Consider the following 17,854-nt stretch of genomic DNA (forward strand, 5'->3'; position numbering starts at 1 on the left):
GACTTGTGAATAACCTAACTGCTTGGAGCCTCAGTTTCACCCAGGAAGGGTGGAGGCGACAGCAATACCCCACCTCCTCCCCAGGGTGTTGAAGGGGCCAAATGATGGTGTATGAAGGCTGCCAGTGAGAATGGGGACTCCCTCCTGGGTGCTTTCCAGGCCCTGTTCATTCCTCTCGTCAGCATCTGTTTGGGGCCCACCTGTGAGGTGGTGGGTGGGAACCTGTCCCCATCAGACTGGGAGCCCCTAGAAGCATCCCATGTCCTCATAGGTTCCAGCACGATGCCTGAAACATAGTAGGACCCACGCAAGATGCCTTGGAATGAAATCCCATTTTTCCTCCCTCTGTCCTTCAATAATTACTCCCCCAGATGCACCTTAGCTTTGTCCAAAGATGTTCCAGGGTGAGAGTCACTGCTTGGCCAGAAGCCTGGAAGTAAAAACATCACCCAGTGTGAGCAAGAAAATCAGAGAAGCGATTCTACCCTTGCGACTTCTTGAGTCTTCCAGGCGTAAAGGTGGGAGAGAAATAAGGCTTAGCCCACAGTGGGTTCCGGGGGAACTTTACTTCTCCTTATAAAGAGCATCCTACATATATGTACAACACATTGACTCATTCTCAAAAGAGAATTGAACCTCTGACTTAGAATCTACGATGTGGGTGTGAAAGTACTAATTAGGATGGTTCTGCTAATAATAGAAGCTTTGGGACAGAAACATTTTAGGCGGTACCAGGGCCTGGCTCCTGTGGGGGATTGCACTTGTCTCTGCGGCTCCTGCGGTGGGGCTGCAGGCGGTCGGGCTGCACCTGGAAAGCCCCTGTCCTTCCCTGGCCATTTTCCTACTGGATGCCCACATCAACCGCTTTTACCAGGAGGAATCTGAGCTCCCAGAGGTGAAGCCAAGAGTCCACAGGCACCTGCCAGGCCGCCAGCCCACAGTTTCTGACTCTGAGGATGATGGGATAGGTACCTGCCTCCCCACTCCCTCCTTCCCTCCAGGGAAACTCGTACTGGGAGGTGGTGAGGATGGTTCCCCCCGAGGCTGTCAGCATGGTGGCCACACCTCCCAGAAGAAAGGCTGAAGATTCCAAACGCTGGGCTCCCCCCACTCCCCCGATCACCTGCTACAACTCCCAACCCTGGGGACCGGAGACCTTTCCTTTAGCAGGTGCTTCTCTTGAATTGGGAGCTGCCATTTGGGGATCCAGCAGACCTGGATTTGAACATAGGGCTCCCACCTGATGTATAGACTGGGTGTCTTTGGGTTGTTGAGTCACATTGGTACACCTCAGTTGTCTCCTCTGTGAACAGGCACAGTGTTAAAACTTCCCGGGGCTATTATGGAATCGTCCATCACATAGCATGTGTGCATGCATGCATGCTAAGTCAGTGGTCTCCTCCCCATCCAGCTGCCACCTGGTCAGTTCTGACCCTCTCTCTCAGCCCAGTCCACATGTCTGTTCCCCCTTTCAGGGCTGAGTCCATGGGGGAATGAAGATGTTCACAGGGGGCTGAGGCAGAGGGACACAGGCCTACAGTTAGCAATACCAGCCTGTGCAATCAAAATTTTGCCAAGGTGCAAGATCCCACGTTATGTGCCGTCATCACAAAAGAAAAAAAGTAAAATTTTAAAAAGTCTTAAATAACAAGGGCAGCGGGAAATGTTTGGAGATGCTGGGTCAGTTCATGGCCCTGACTATGGTGATGGCCTCACGAGTACACACTTCCCAGCTCACCAAGTCACGCACGTTGAGTGTACAGCTTTCTACATGTGAGCCAGGCATGCTTCACTAACGTGGTTTCTCTGGGTTTTGAATCTGGCCTTTGAAAACTACTGTTGTTCGCAGGGGAGGTAAGAAGATACATCGGGGGGATAGGAAATAAACCCTTTGAAAGGCTTTTTTTTTTTTTTAAGATTTTATTTATTTATTCATAGAGACACAGAGAGAGAGAGAGTGTGAGAGAGGCAGAGACATAGGCAGAGGGAGAAGCAGGCTCCATGCAGGGAGCCCGATGTGGGACTCGATCCAGGGTCTCCAGGATCACGCCCTGGGCTGCAGGCGGTGCTAAACCGCTGCGCCACCAGGGCTGCCCTGAAGGCTTTTTGACTCCAAACTTGAAATGATACCAGGGTGGAGACCCAGCTAGAAGGGGAGGTGGCCAGAGGCAGTGGAACCGGCCTGGCTTTGCAATCAGACAGCCCTGAGTTTGAATCCTGAGTCTAGCACACACAGGCCAAGATCTGGGACGACACTTTAGCCTCCTTGGGCTTCCTTTCCAAATAGTGAGCAATTACACCTGCCAGTCAGGGGGCAGGACACAAGATTGGTATAAACGATGATGTGGTGAAACAGTCCGTGAGCCTGGGGTAGGTGCACCCAGTGAGGGGTGACCTGTCCGTGCTGGCTCCTTCCTCATCTCCTACCTCTCCAAATATCCAGGGAGGCTCAGCCTTGGACTAGACCCACCAAACATTTTCCCCAGCCTGGAAAGGGGCGCCCCCCTCCCCCGCCCTGCGGGCACTCACCCAGCCTCCAGAGCAGTTTGAAGGGGATTTTGGATGGCAGGAACAAGCCAGTCTCCAGTTCATCATCAACATACAATCCATAACACGGAGGACTTGTCTTACATCTTTAGCTGACTTAGCAATAGGTATATAGTTTAGAAATGCCCCGCAGAGCAATGTAAGCTTTGAGACTTCTGGGAATAACTGTGTTTAGAAAAAAAAAAAAAAAAAAAAGTCAAACTGTAGGGGTGCCTGGCTGGCTCAGTTGGTAGAGCATGTGACTCTTGATCATGGATTTGAGCCTAACGTTAGGTGTAGCGGTTACTTTAAAAAAAAAAATTAAGACTTATTTATTTGAGAGAGAGTAGGGGAGGGGCAGAGGGAGAGGGAGAGGAGACTCTCAAGCGGACTTGTGATGAGCGCAGAACCTGACACAGGGTTCAATCTGAGGACCCTGAGATCATGACCTGAGCTGAAACCAAGAGTTGGATGCTTAATTGACTGAGCCATCCAGGTGCCCTCAATTTATTCATGAGAGTCACACAGAGAGAGGCAAAGACACAGGCAGAGGGAGAGGCAGGCTCCCTGCCTCCTGCCTGATGCGGGACTTAATCCCAGGACCCCAGGATCATGCCCTGAGCTAAAGGCAGCCGCTCAACCACTGAGCCACCCAGGTGCTCCAGAAACAGGGTTTTCATAAAAGTCACCACATTAAAATGATGTCATTAGGGTTGCCCCTGGTCCAACAAGACTGGTGCCCTCATGAAGAGGGGAAATTTGGACACAGAGGCATGTCCAGAGGGAGACTGTCATTCAGAAGTGGAGGCAGAGATTGGGGTGATGCTAAAGACGCCAGAAAACCCCAGAAGCTGGGAGAGGCCTGGAATGGAGTGTCCCCCACAGCCTCAGAAGGAACCAGCCCTGCCTCCCCTTGTTCTTGGACTTCCAGCCGCCGAGCTGTGAGAGGACAGATCTCTGTGGATGAAGACCCCCACCCCAACAGTGTGTGGTGCTTCGTAACAGCATCCCCCCGCCCCGAACGAATACATGGGCCGGGGACTACTACTTCTGCTCTGGGCCGGTCACACACTGAGTTATTCCCATCAGGTGAGGAGGGCTCTAACCAACCACTGAGCTGCTGGATTTCTCTCTACGGAGAGGCAAGGGGTGGGGGGGATTCAGTGAGGGCCGCTGGTGGACCGACACTCAATGGAGGAACTTTCTTCTTGGGAACGTTTTGCTCGGAGAGAAAACAGCACTTTGAGAAAGAGGAGGCACAGGTATCTGTGCTTGGAGCAGATGCCCCGACCTGATGGCCACAGGGGGGGTGGGTGATGTCTGGTGCCTGGACAGGGCGGGAGCATCGGCGAGGGTCCACGGTGCGGAGGCTGTGCTATCCTGGGCTCTGGGCGATGGCGAGGGGGTCCCATTAACTTCTCCTTGCCTCAGTTTCCCCACTGGTAGCAAGAGAGCAATAATGCCTTTCCTCCTGGGAGCTGCTGTGTGTATGGATGGAATCGGTTAGAGATGCAGTGGGGCCAGCGCCAGGGAGGTGACTAAGGGAAATCAATGAGTTCTCAGCGGGCAGACTGTGTGCACGGTCCCTTATGTGTTCGTCTGAGGCCCCAAACGTGCTCAGTTTCATGCTGGTAGGTTTGAAGTTCACACTTATTTGGCAGCGAACGCTGACCTGAGCTGACAGGACGTCACTCAGTGGCTCTCGTTCCCCTTCCGGTGGGTGTTTGTATGTTTGGCTGTGGAAATACCGAGGTGTGTGATTACTGGGTGATGCACTGGTCCCCTAGAGACATTGGAAGCGTTTGGTACACACATCACATGATTCTAGAGCCTGAGAGGCTCTGGGTCACGTTGGATCTGAATATACCCCGCCCTGTGCTCGTCTCTTCTCCCCAGGAGACGCAGGAGCGAGGGTCTGGGAAAGGCCCATGAGCCCACAAGGCTGCAGGGCGGGGGGACCTGGACCCGAGCCTGTCTGCGCATCAGAAGGGAGGCCCATGCTGCTTGTGGGTTTCCCAGGCTCCCCTGATGAGGTACCACACGATGGGGGCTTAAAAAATAGAGGTATTCTCTCTCTTTTTTAAAAAAGATTTTATTTACTTATTTGTGAGAGAGAGCTTGAGAGAGAGAGAACCTGAGCAGGGAGGAGGGGTAGAGGGAGAAGCAGACACATCGCTGAGCAGAGAGCCCAATGCAGGACTCGATCCCAGGACCCTGAGATCATGACCTGAGCTGAAGGCAGACGCTTCACCCACTGAGCACCCAGGCGCCCCAGAAAGGCATTCTTTCACAGTCCGGAGGCCAGAAGTCCTAAATCCAGGTGTCCACGGGGCTAGTCCTTCCGGAGGAGGAGGATCCTACCCAAGCTTCCTCCCTCCCAGCTTCTGACAATCCTTGGCATTCCTTGGCTTATGGACTCTGATCTCTGTCTCTGTCATCACATGGCATCATCCCTGTGTGTGTCTGGGTCCCTCCTCTCCTCTTCTGACAAGCACACCGGTCCTATTGGAGTTAGGGCCCACCCTGATCCAGTACCATCTAAACTTAACTAGTTACCTGGAGTGTGTGTGATACGGGACCTCCGAGGAGAGGGTGACTCCAGGATCAGGGGATGGCGTTCCTGTCCCTCGGGGCTGGTGAGCTTAGAGCGAGGCTTGTGCAGCCACATCCCAGGAGATGCTCGCAGGCAGCTGACTCCAGGCCCAAGCCTGTCGGTGTGTGGCAGGTGCCTCCCAGATACACTGTGCAGGCTCTGAGCTGGTGCGCTAGCGACCGGATGGGGCCTGGCCACCCGTTTGCAGGAAGCAGGGTCATAGTCTGTGACGCTGAGGTTGTCCTGTGGCCCGGCCCTGCTGGAACCTGAGTCCCCTGCACCCGTGCCCCAGCCTTAGATCCTGACCTCCGGCCGCTGCTCTAGATAATGGGGCACCAGGCCGGGGTGAGACGAAGTGGAAGACAGCAGGCTCTGGAGCCATGAAAACTGGAGGGGCTTGAATTCCACCCCTTTCCTGCAGCGGGCTGGCCATACAACTAGCCATCTGGGATGGGACACGTTGGAGAGTAAAACAGGCCACTGCTAAATATCACACAGGGTGGCAATCACGAATGGGACTGTGTCGGGCACCGATGTGCGTGGATGCTGCAGCTGTAGCTATGCAGCTTGGGCAGGTCACGGAGCCACTTTGGGCGCCAGTGTACTCATCTGTAAAGTGGGGATGGCTGGACTCACCTCTTTGGGGCCACAAGAAATAGAGGGTGCCTTCTGCAGAGGGCACAGGGAAGGCTCTTGGGAAATGGAGCCTACAACAGGAACACTCATGAGAAGTCAAATCCGTACCATCCCAAGTCCCCTCCTGCTACTCTGCATGCTTCCTCTATGTGGGGAGGCCACGGTGGCCCCAGGAATCTGCACCTGCCTCCTTGCCTTCTCCTTCAGGCCAGGTATGGGGGTCTCTCTCCTGGATCTTGGCCTCCACCTCCCAGCTGACCCCACCTTGTCCTGCACCCTTCACATCACTGCGCAGTAATCTCAGAGCACAGACCTGAGCAGAAGCATGCAGAAGCCTTGGGCAGGTCCCCCTGCCTGCGTGCTGCAGTGAAACAGCAGCCTGGCACTGTTGACCATGTGGTCTGGTCCTATATCTTTTTTTTTTTTTTTTTAAGATTTTATTTATTCATGAGAGACACACAGAGAGAGGCAGAGACACAGGAAGAGGGAGAAGCAGGCTCCATGCAGGGAGCCCAACGTGGGACTCAATCCCGGGACTCCAGGATCAGGCCCCGGGCTGACGGCAGGCGCTAAACCGCTGAGCCACCCAGGGATCCTCATCCAGCCCCTATCTTGTCCATCCAACTTCTCTCCAACAGTAGAGCAGAGCTTTGAAAGGGTAAGAATGCCACTTGCCCTGGGTTTTACCATTCACCGAGCATTCTCCATATCTGTGATCTCACTGACCCTCAGCAGAGTTCCGGGATGTGGGTCACATACCCCCAATTTTAGAGGTCTCTGAGATCTCTGCCTCAGGACCTTGGCTTATGTTGCTTCTTCAGTAACGTACCCATCCCTGTCTTTGAAAACCAACCTATCCTCAGCCAACTTGCCCAAGATGACGCAGACCCTAAGCGGAAGAGCTCAGGTCTCCTCTGCCTCTGTCTATGCATCCAGCCCAGGCAAGCTGGAGCCCTCAACATTGGTCCTCCAACCTGTAAAATTGGGGGTACCCGACCCACATCCTGGAACTCTGCTGAGGTCTCAGTGAGATCACGGATATGGAGAATGCTCGGTGAATGGTAAAACCCAGGACAAATGGCATTCTTACCCTTTCAAGGCTCTGCTCAAATGACTCCTCAACAAGCCCCTCTCAGACCACCCTTCCCAGAATTAACCCTTCCCTCCCCCACTCCCCCTTTCCCCTCACTCTGTGCTATTTTTAATGCAGGGCCCCTGGGATTATCATTCCTTACATCTGTGTTTTCTTTCTTGGAGCCTCACCACACCACAGTCTCCCAGGGCCTGGGACGTGTCTAATTGGACGTGTGTCACATAGCACCTGGTGTACGGCCCTATACAATGTTGGTGCATATTCAATGCTTACTGGGCTGCTTTTGAGGTCCTCTTTCTTTTTTTTTTTTTTTTTTGAGGTCCTCTTTCAAGATGCACCTTGTTTTGTTTTGTTTTGTTTTAATAGGAAACTTTCATGCAGGGGGGAGACCGAAGACCAGTTCTTGAGTCTGAGAATCATCACCAACACTTTTTCAGTTCTTTCCAGTGTTCGAAGGGCTTTCTTAGATGTGAGCTCATTAATCCTCACCAAAACCCTGTAGCTATTCCCCTTCTTAGCCAGGGGGACCTTTGAAGACAGAGGTAAAACGAAACTTCAGGTCTATTTTTGGGGGTGCAATCCAAGGGCAGGAGGATGAGGGGAAAGAGCGGAAGGAAGGAAAGCAAAATTATGGTGATGGATTATTGCAATGCCTGCTGCTTCACACAAAGAGGATCCGACCCAGAGCATCCAACCAGCCAAGGAAGGGATCGATCCTGCTTTGCTGGCTCCCTTTCTTGAATCCTGTTTCTGGTTGCTTCAAGTTTATTCGATGGGAGTCCTAGCCAACTCCCCAGGACTCCTGCATTTGTGTGACTTGGCCCTTTTTGGGTCAGCGTGGAGGCCAAGTCCTCGTCCAGGGTGTAAAGCTTCACTCAGAAACCAGCAGGGGAGGCGGGGAACAGCCAGGTCCCCATGGGTCCACAGGGCTGGGCTAGGTGCTGGGGCTGCTGTGGCAGCCAGGTGGTGAGTCTGTCCTGCGGGCTGGCCCTCACCTCTGACTGGTTAAGCCAGCAATGGATGGATGGATGGACTGTGACTGGGTCTCCCCCAGGGAGGGGAGAGAAGAATTCATGTATAGAAACTAGAGTAAGTCTCCCAGAAAAGGTGGCATTTGAAGTGAATCTGGGAAGACGAAGAGGATCTGTAAAAGGCAGGTTCTAAGGGACGGGGCATTCCCCATGGAGGGCACCCCGCGGGCAAAGGGAGGGCGGCCTGGGTCCAGGAGGTAGGCAGAGAAGTCTGTCTGCCGTGGCAGCACCGGATCCCTGCAAGTTTGCTGGCAAGAACTTCAGCTTTGGTTTCCCTCCACATGACCAACTCCCCGGATGTCAGAGATCGCCCCAGCCCTGGGCCTTTGTTGCTTGCTCAGGAATTAGGTAGCAAGTAAAACAACAGAGGGCCAAGCAGACGACGACTACTGTGGCCTGAATTAATTAGCAGGAACTTACGGACAGCACTTCAAAGTCTCCGCAGCAGAAAACACGCTCCCCTCTGGCCAGCACCCCGGGCGCTGTTGATTTAATTACGTACGTGGCCAATGAAATTATTATGAAGTTTTACCAAAATGCCGGTGACATTTACCGACATTACAGTAGGGATGCTCTCACATGCCCACTCTCCCCGGCTCTCTCAACGCTGCTCCCCTGGCCGGTCCACTTTCCCAGGCGCTGTCCAGGCGGGCGAAAGCACTAAAGAGGAAGGATGCCACCCTGAGTTGGGCTGAACTCAGAGTGGAAGGAGCCAGAGCGTCTTCAGGATACCCAGACTCAGCCCTTTTGTTTTGCATTCAGTGAACCAACCGTGCTTCTCCCTGGTCGGTGCTAGACCAAATGGATCATGACCACTTAGAACATGGGTTAGTCCTGCGTTGGATAACAAAGCTCACCCATTAACCAGTGATCTGCTACTGAGTTTTTCCTAAAGGCTGGCTGCTGGGGGCAAAGGTGAGAGGCCCCTGGTATCCGGGGGCCCAGGGGACAAACATGTAAGTCACTTATGGCAAAAGCCCTAATGGAGGCCAGAGCCACATTGGGGTCTTGACCCAACACCCCCAAAATCCCAACAACTTCTGACAGTAGAAATGAGGTGTGGTGCGTGGGCATATGTCGAACAGAGCATTTGCTGATTGTGTGCGCCTGAGTACTTCTTGTGCTGTGCAGGAACACGAAGTTACCACGATGGGTCAGTTTAAATGCTTCCTTTGAAAGACTACTGCATCGTCCCCACCCCACCCCACCCCCGCCCCCATCGCTTTCCAAACCGTCGGGGATGCTATCAATAGGGTACCGAGCACTCCGACGTTAATTGATGAGGATGGTAACTCTACCATGGTAATATCGACTCTGGAGACACCAAGCTCCCGGCTGTGGGCTGGGAGTTTTGGAATACGACCTCGGCAGCTCTAGTTATAACTGTCTTATGTCACACTGACCGGGTGTGTTTACGATTTTTAACAACAGCCTTAAAAAAGAGTCCAGGGACATCTGTTGAGAGTTTAATTGTGAGTGTAAAAAAAAAAAAGAAAAATGAAATCATTAAAGGGACAGTCAAGAGATCAATTTTCCTACTGTTCAAACGCCACGGTGGCCATCGGGCGTCGGGAGAGGCGGGCAGTAAGGCTGAGGCTGCGGGGAGCAGCAAGGGGGTGCAGGGCAGGGAGGGGAGGGCAGGCAATTTAAATAAAGTAGGAGAGGGAGCCGGGAGGGGGGAGCAGGGCAGAGAGGGAGCACCGGGAGCCAGAGGAGAAAAGAAATGGGAGGAAAAGCAAAAAAAAGGATTTTTGTTTTTCCTCCCACCGGAAAGTCTCCAAGCCCGGGCTCGGGCCGCGCGGCGCGTCTTCCTCGCGTCCGCACCCCTCGGCGCCCCCGGCTCCGCCACTTTTGTTCTCCGCTCGCGGTGCGGGGCCGCGGCGGGGCGGCAGTGCGCACGCGCGGGCGGGGCGGGGCGGGGGCGGGGCGGGGCGGGGCGGGCGGGCTCGGCGCCGCCCCCCGCCCCCCGCCCCCGCCCCCCGCCGCCCCGGCCCGCTCCATCCGGGCACTGCCGAATTAGCATCGTGCCGAGGCACAACTTTGCCGAGGCCCAGCGAGATCCAGGCGCGCGCCGGAGGAAATATAGTCCCTGCCGGCCGGCGGCGGGGCGGGCGCGGGGCTGCGCGGGGCGGGCGCGGGGCTGCGCGGGGCTGCGCGGGCTCCCGGAGCCTGGGGCCATGCGCCGGCCAGCGCGGGCGGCCCGGGGACCCGGCGCAACTTGCCGGGCAGCCTGAGGAGTTGGAGCGGCCGCGGCGCCCGGCCGCCTTTCTTCCCGCTCTCGCCAGGCGCCCCCGTCCCTCCCGCTCGGCCTTGGGGGAGGGGGCTCGTGTCCCCCACCCCCTCCCCGGAGGCCCGGCCCGGCCCGCCCCGCCCCCCGCGGAGTCGCGCAACTTCCCGGGGGCCGGGGCCGAAGTGAGCGCAAAGTGCTGCCCAAGTTGCCGGGATGGAGCTGCAGAGCCGGCCCGAGGCGCTCGCCGTGGAACTCGCGCGCCACCAGGTAGGCGGCCGGGGGCCCCGGGCCGGGAGTGGGGGCGCCTCGGGGACCCGCGCCCGCCGTGCTCCTCCTCGTCGCCGCACGGTCTGGTCTGCGCGGCCGGAGGTGTGCCTGGCCGGGGCTCCTCCTCCAGGCTGCCCCGGGGCCCGGGGAGTCTCCAGCGTGCACGGCCCCCCCTCGCCACCACGGGCTGCTCCTCCTTCCTTCCTCTCTAGCCATTTGGCACAGTTTGGGGGTGGGGGTGGGGGTGAGGGTGGGGGTGGGGGTGGGGTCCGGAGCCCGGGGGACCTGAGCCCCGCGCCTTGGCCGCCGCGTCCGCGGGACCGGGGGTGCCAGGCGGCGACCCCTTCGCGAGCCCGCCCCGGGGTGTCTGTGGGAGAGCGTGCACCGGCCCCCACCCGGCCCCCTCCCCCGCGCAATCCCGCACAGTTTGCAAAAGTACTTTTGGCGGCCGTCGCTCGGGCCAGCGGCGGCGTGGCGGCCGGAGCCCGAGAGGAACTGCGGCGTGCGCGTGTGTGTGTTGGGGAGATTAGGACGCGACTTGAATATTTATGAGCTTTGCTCGACACGGACTCGCCGTGTTTACTTGGCTCTTTGTTCCTCCCCCCTCCCCCGGCACACAGTCACACTCGCACTCACTCGCACACGCACCCCTGCCTGCAAACTTGCACGGCTCGGGGCGCGCCGCCGGGTGGCCGCGGCCCCCGCCCCGCCCCGCGAGCTGCCCCGATGAGGCGGCAGCCACAGGTAAGCGGCCCCGCGCGGCACTGCCCGGCCGCCGCGCGTGCGGGACGCGGCCCGGGGAACTTGGGGCGCGCCGCGTGCGGACCGCCGGGCCCGCGGGCTGCCGGGCGGGGCGGGGCGGGGCGGGGGCGGGGGGCCGCGGGCCCGGGGCGCGCTCCACCCCCCGGGCGGCCGGCCTGAGCCCGCTCCCCGTGTTTCCGCAGAACGGCGACCTCAAGAAGCAGCTCCACGAGAGGCAGCCGCGGGGCGCCGCGCTCAGCGACAAACAAGTAAGCGAGCGGAGCCTGCGCCCCCCAACTCCGCCCGGGGCGCGGCGGGCGGGGGTCGCCCGGCACTTTGGCTGCACCCTGAAAAGTGCGGCCTCGGCGCCGCGCGCTCCCGCTCCCCAGGGAGCCCGGGTGCGGCCGCAAAGTTGCCCGCCCCCCTGCTTTTCTGGAAAGAAAGAGCCGGGTCCTTGGCGGCCGGGGGGGAGAGCCGGGCTCCGGCAGTGGCCGAAACAGGCGCTGCGCTCGGAAGGCGGCGAGCAGCCCGGCGTCCATTTTGAGTTGGTGGACAGGGTTTTGGAATGCGGCGATCTCTCCGGGCTCGGCCCCCCCCGGCGGGAGGGTAGGGGCGGGCGGGCACGGTGCTGGCGGGGTGCTGGTGCTGGGGGGGGGTGGGGACGACGGTATTTGGGGCCTGGACGCCGCAAACTCCTTGGACGCGGTTTCTGGATTCCGTGGCAAATCCGCCTCGAAGAATCGCTCCCGCGGGCTCCCCCTCCCCGCCCCTTCTCCGGCATCACTTTTTATTCTCGGAACCTGACGCCAGCTCCCGGGGAACAAAAGAAAGGCGCCCCCGGGACCCCCCCAGTTCTGCCCCAACTTTGGTCTCTGGCTTCAGGCGGACACGGGGACCCCCGCCGAGCGCCTCGCGGAGGGGGGGCCCCGCCGCCGACCCCCCCGCGCCCCTCCCGGCCCCTCCGGGGAGGAAAAGTTGTCCATTGTGACTTAGTTGCGCTGAGCTCAGCGCTCGGGGTTTCAGCACCACGAACAGATGCCGCCGCCAGAGCGCGGCCGGCCGCGCGCCCCCGCCCCCGCTCCCTCCCCTCCCTCCCCGCCGCGCGCGCCCCTCCCCCTCCGCTCCTCCCCCTGCGCGCCCCGCTCCCCGCACTCGCGCTCCCGCCCCTTCCCCGCGCCGCCCGGAGCCGAGAACTTTGAGCGGCGCAGCCAATGGCGCTCCCGGGGCTCCGCGGCGGGCGGGGGCGGGGCGGGGCGGGGGCGGGGGCGGGGGGCGCCCGCGCCCCTCCCCGGCCCTCCCTGCGCCGGCCCGCCCCCGCCGCGCCCCCTGGCCATCGATCGCGCTTCCTTCGGAATGCCGGCGCCGCCGCCAGCTCCAAACTTGGACAGCGGCCCCCGCCCCCCGCCCCCGCCCCCGCCCCCCGCTCCCGGCCGCGGCCCCCGCCCGACGCGCCCCACCCCGCGGAGGGCCTTCGGGGGGAGGGGGAGGCGCGGCCGCCCCGCGGGGGGGGGCGGGGGCGGAGCGGGGGAACTCGGAGGCCGGGTGTAAATCTCGAGTCTTTAAAGTTGAAAAGTGGAGGGAGGGGGCGCGCGGCCGAGGGGGAGGGCGCGGGGCTGCGCGGGGGAAGACGGCAGTTCCCGCGGGTCCGCGCCCGGTCGGGGGCGCCCGGCTGGACGGGAGGGTTGGGACGAACGCGTTAACCCCTTTCTGTCGGTGCCGCGGCCCCCCCTCCCCGGCCGCGCGCGCCCGGCCCGCGCCCCCGTCCAGGCGTGGAAGCTTCCATTCCCGCCGGAGGGGGGTCCGGCGCGCGGCCCCGGCGAAGTCGGGGAGTTCGCGGGGGGAGGGGACCCAGGCCCGGCATTACCATTTTGATTGCTTTGATGCCATTTTTGGAGGGGGAGGGGTTGGGAGACCCTTCGCTGAGCACAAAGATGTTTAATCACTGTGTGCAATCAAATCAGAGACTTTATTTATTTTTTAAGAAAAAAGGAAAAAAAAAAACCCATCACCAAATCCGGTACGGTGTGATAGCTGAGGGTTGCTAAGCCCCTTTTTTTTTTTTTTTCTTTTCCGCTGGGTAAAACGGCAAGTTGTTGACTCTTAGGCTCTGAGTGGAAGATTTAAGAGAGAGGGGGCGGGGGGGAGAGGGAGAGAGAATCCAGTAATCCAGCAGCTTTTATTGCAACAATGTCTTTATGTGTGCTTCTGCGTGGCAATAGTTTTACTATTTGGAGTGGCTTTTCAGAGCTTGGGTTTGATCATGTCTTCTGTATTGTGGCAACTGTTTCAAGGCTGTTTAAAATTTTATGATGATAGTAAATGAGTAGCTATTTATTATCTGTCATGCCGGAATTTAGATGAGGCTGAGAGAAACATTTGGAAATTCGGTTTGGAGGCTCCCGTGCAGCTTGGGAGAAGGAGCTGTCCTACTCCAGGCTGCCTTCGCCTTTAAATTTGAACTCGGGGAAGGAAAGATGCTTGCGGATGGCATGTACCTCCATCTTTTTGTGTGTGTGAGTGTGTGTTCAAAAAGAAAGGAAACAAGGAAAACTTTTGTTCTCCGGTCTTTTAAAAATGTTTCTCTTTTAAACGACTAAATATAACACCTGGGAAGCAGCCAGCGCGTTGGGCCTGGCCATCGGAACTTGTGTTTGGAACTGTCGGTTGTTTTTCCTTTTCCCTTTGTGGCATTTTATATAACAAGGGCTCATAAAAGAGGGAGGGGAGGGGGCCGAGGCGGTGGTGCAGCATGCTAATAAAGCTGCCTTGTCTCTCCCAAGCTCCGCGGTGAAATCTTTTCAGAGGTCACCTATGAAATGAGTTGGGTAGACTTAACATTTACCGTCTCGCCCTCCTTGGGAGAGTTTGGTGGTGATTGGCAGCTCGGCTTGGGGAAAGGTCTAGGAAACAAGCTCTTGGAGGCGATTCTGGGCTGCACCCACGGTCTCGAAGAGGAGCAGCGGGGGCTCTGCTTGGTCACCTCGGAACCTGCCCAGGAGTAGCAGGAATGTGGGAGCAGGTACGAAAAGGCCAGTATCTCAGAGTTTGTTTTTTGACTCGACACATAAATCACAGGTAGTGCTCATTTATAGATTCGCTGGGGAAGAAACTCCTACCGTTTGCACTTCCGGAGATGTGTTTTTGTGCTGCTCCTTCTTGGAACGTGGGATGTAAAGGTTAAGTTTCAATTAAAAGTGCATAGGTGGATGATGAACTAGATAGTAAAGCGAAACGGATGACCCCATTATCCACATCTGTTAGAAATACAATAGCAGCCGAGTAATATCTTTTGGTGCCCAGCCATCAATTTCCCATTCATGCCCTTGACACTGGGATTTTTTTTTTTTCCAGCAATTTCTAGAAACATGGACAAGTGGTTTAAGGATGTTGATCGAGGACTTGTAGAAGTAAATAGATTGGTTGTGGGTCAGAAGTAGACAGATGCAGATCCTGTAGAACTCTCCAGTGTGTCTCCCACCATCCGTGGACTGGGGGATAAACAGGAAACCAGCTTCCCTAGGATCTTGCTGTTTCAGAGTTTGTATTCTTTCCTTTAAAAAGGGGGCTGGGGGGGGAGGTGTGGGGAGTTGGTCAGAGCTGAGTTTTGGCCAGGCTGCATTCCCAGGTGTGGCATGTGCCCGGCTGCCAGGTTTTGAATTCCAGTGGAGGACGGACTCCTCGTCTTTAACAAGATATGATGTGTGAAGACTCCATTAGTTGCTTCAGTGGTTTTACGCCATGAATTTGCAGCACATGCAGAGAGGCAGTAACATTTTTATCTAAATTGTCAAGCAACAAGCACTTCCATGTAAATAACAGACCCATCATAAATACTGTTTTTAAAAAATTTTTTCTTCCCTCTCTGGAGTTCTCAGTACAACGTTCAGATGCCCACGTGTAGCAGGCACCTCCAGACCTGAACTTCATGAAGTTCAGCTTCACCGCCAAGTGCGAAGAACCTTCTGTGTTCACTGTGCCCCATGCTGGTGTGGTCTCCTGCGAGAGAGAGAGACCCCGGGAGGTGAACCTGGGGCCTCTCGTGCCGCTCGATCCATCGATTTGATGGACTCTGGGTTCCGAGGGGCTGTCCTTAAGTGCAGCAATAAAAATATGTCTTCTTGAAAGGTATTATGTATGTGGCACGCACCCGGGCACTGAATCATGTCTTTGCCGTGATTCACTAGCCACGTCGGACACCAGAGGGACCCCGCCTTGGAAGTATCCACCAAATGAAATTGTAGGCTGGGTTTATTCAGAAAGCTCCCGCTGGTGTGCAGTCCTTTCGTAAAAGGACATGCTTTTTTTCCAAGATTTTCTTCAAGTCTGTCCCCATCCAGGAGGGTAAATTTTCATCTTCCTGACTTCAAGGGGAAGGTCTGGTGGTTCTCATAGCATCGTTGCACACTAAAGAGAAAGGCGTCCCAAAGCTCCACACTCCATCCCCTGTGGGGAAGAGTATGGACTAGGACAGCTGTACCCAGCCCTGGCTTCCCCTGCCACCACCCTGACCCCCCAGCAGCCCACAAGTCTGCCCCCTCCAGGCCCACACTCACCTGAGCCCTGTGCCTGGAGCGCCTCCGCCCTCCCCCTTCACCACTCTGGTCCCTCCCCTATCTTCTCTTAGTTGAAGATTCCAGTAGCCTCCTCAGTGCATCCACTGTAAAAACCCAAAACCGCATTACTGAAGTACAGTTTACCCATCGCATACTTGACCTATTTAAAAACGCACAAATTAGTGATTTTTTTGTATATTCACAGAGATTTGCAACTGTCCCCACCATCAACGTTAGAACATTTTCATCTCTCAACACCACCACCCCCGCCCCAGCTCTCACTCGCCACCCACCCCCACCCAACCCTAAGCAACCACTGATCTGTCTCTAGAGTTGCCTGTTTGGTTTTCCTGTGATGTAATCACACGATGTGTGGTGTTCTAGACCAGCTGCCCTCACCAAGTGGGACTTTTCAAGGCTCATCCAAGGTGTAGTACGCGGTGGCACTTCAGTCCTCTTTTTTTTTTTTCTTTTTTAAAGGTTTTTATTTATTTACTCATGAGAGACACAGAGAAAGAGGCAGAGACACAGGCAGAGGGAGAAGCAGGCTCCATGTAGGGAGCCCGACCTGGGACTCAATCCCGGGTCTCCAGGATCATGCCCTGGGCTGAAGGCAGGCGCTAAACCGCTGAGCCACCTGGGCTGCCCTCGGTCCTCTTTACACCTGAATAATATTCTGTGGCACAGAGGGACCACACTATGCTTGTCCATTCACCAGTTGATGGGCGTTTGGGTGGTTTCCTTCTCTTGGCCGCATGAACAACGTACTGCATTGCCTCTTGGCCCCTCTGGTATGTTCTGCTTGGTGTCCACTCAGGGCACTGTCCAGGGTATGTTCTGCTTGGGTCCACTCAGGGCACACTCAGGGCACTGTGTCCACTCAGGGCACATGTCCACTCCTGCACATGGCAGTGCCACCTCCGTGGTTGCTTTCCAGCAGCTTCTCTGGCGCCTCAGGCATTTCCTTGCCTCCAGAGAGTGCTGGCGGTTGTCTGTCTCAAGTTTTTCCTGTCTGCTTTGTCCTAGACCATAAGCTCCATGCAGGGGGGTGGCGCTCTGTCTGCTTTACCTCTCTCCCTGTATTCTCAAGGCCATGCTCTGTAGGGACTGAATGCACATTTGTTGAGCGAGTGGATGACCTTGTAATAAGATGGGCGTGAGGATAGCAGTGATTGACCTAACGGTCTTGGCAGAACGCTTGGCCTGTAGTAGACATGCAATAAATGGCAAGTTGTCACATGCTTGAGATGAGCAGACAGGGAAATGAGTAAGACCCACAGCTCCCGGCCCTTGGGAACCTCACAAAAGAGGAAGGCAGAGATAACCATGTTTCAAAAAAATCCCAGAGAAGTTCAGGGAACATCATGCTGTGGGAGCACCTGCGTTGTTCCTGGTCTGGAGACTGAGGCTAGCTTCCTGGAGAGGGTTGGGGTGGAGGTCCTCAAGGACACCTGGGGCTGTGGGCCCAGAGAAGCTGGTGGCCAAGCCTGTTAAGGGACAATGGCCCGAAGACACCTGCAGGTGCTGTGGGTTTTCTTGGCGGTAAGACCGTGGGAGTGAGCAGGAGAGGAACCTTAGAGAAGGTGAGCTGGGGCCAGAGCAGGGAAGGCATCACTTGCCAGGATGAAGGCCTGAATTTTACTTAGTAGCCTCAGAAATAGCCAAGGCCATTAGGGCATGGGTCAGGATGGTACGGGAATGGTGCTGAGGGCAGGTGGGAAGGGAGGAGTGAAAGGGAGGCCCAGCCAGGCCATATGAGCTCTTTAGATGTTTGTCACCTGCATAGGAAGGCTCTCACATGGACGATGGGTCCCGTGCATGACATGGGGGAGGAGGCCGGGAGACTGCTGGCCCTGTAGCCCTGGATGACAAGCACCTAACAGGCCATGAGGGCAGGGGGCCGCTTGGTGATGTTCTTCTTCCTGTTCACTAGGGCTTCCTAGAACTGAGCAATTAGTTGGGACTGGTGGCGTTTCTGGAAACCCAGTTAGCAGCTCTGGTCCATTGGTTTAAAAAAAGTATGTATGTGCGTATATGCATATACGTGTGTTTATCAGTTATGTCTGTGTGGTCTTGTTTTGGCCTGTAAAGTCTAAAATGAAATAAGTGACAAACACGTCAATATGTACCAATAAATATATATGAAGTCTGTGTAACACGTGCATACATAAATCGGTTAGTAAC

The 17,854-nt window shown here is 56.6% G+C and overlaps 1 protein-coding gene across 3 annotated transcripts in view; it reads left to right on the forward strand.

The window, feature by feature from the left end:
• The first annotated feature begins 10,278 nt into the window (after nucleotides 1-10,278).
• Nucleotides 10,279-17,854, forward strand: part of PHF21B (PHD finger protein 21B) — an 82,971-nt gene continuing 75,395 nt past the window's right edge. The window contains exons 1-2 of one of the 3 annotated variants that reach the window (XM_038550249.1): nucleotides 10,299-10,376; nucleotides 11,321-11,386. In XM_038550249.1, the coding sequence (XP_038406177.1) occupies nucleotides 10,323-10,376; nucleotides 11,321-11,386 (120 nt within the window). In that variant the 5' untranslated portion in view covers nucleotides 10,299-10,322. Of the gene's footprint in view, nucleotides 10,377-11,087; nucleotides 11,121-11,320; nucleotides 11,387-17,854 lie in introns of those variants that run through there. The other 2 variants (XM_038550250.1, XM_038550251.1) reach the window with 2 other exon arrangements.

This window comes from Canis lupus, chromosome 10 (genome assembly GCF_011100685.1).
Source record: "Canis lupus familiaris isolate Mischka breed German Shepherd chromosome 10, alternate assembly UU_Cfam_GSD_1.0, whole genome shotgun sequence".
Classification (NCBI taxonomy): Eukaryota; Metazoa; Chordata; class Mammalia; order Carnivora; family Canidae; genus Canis; species Canis lupus.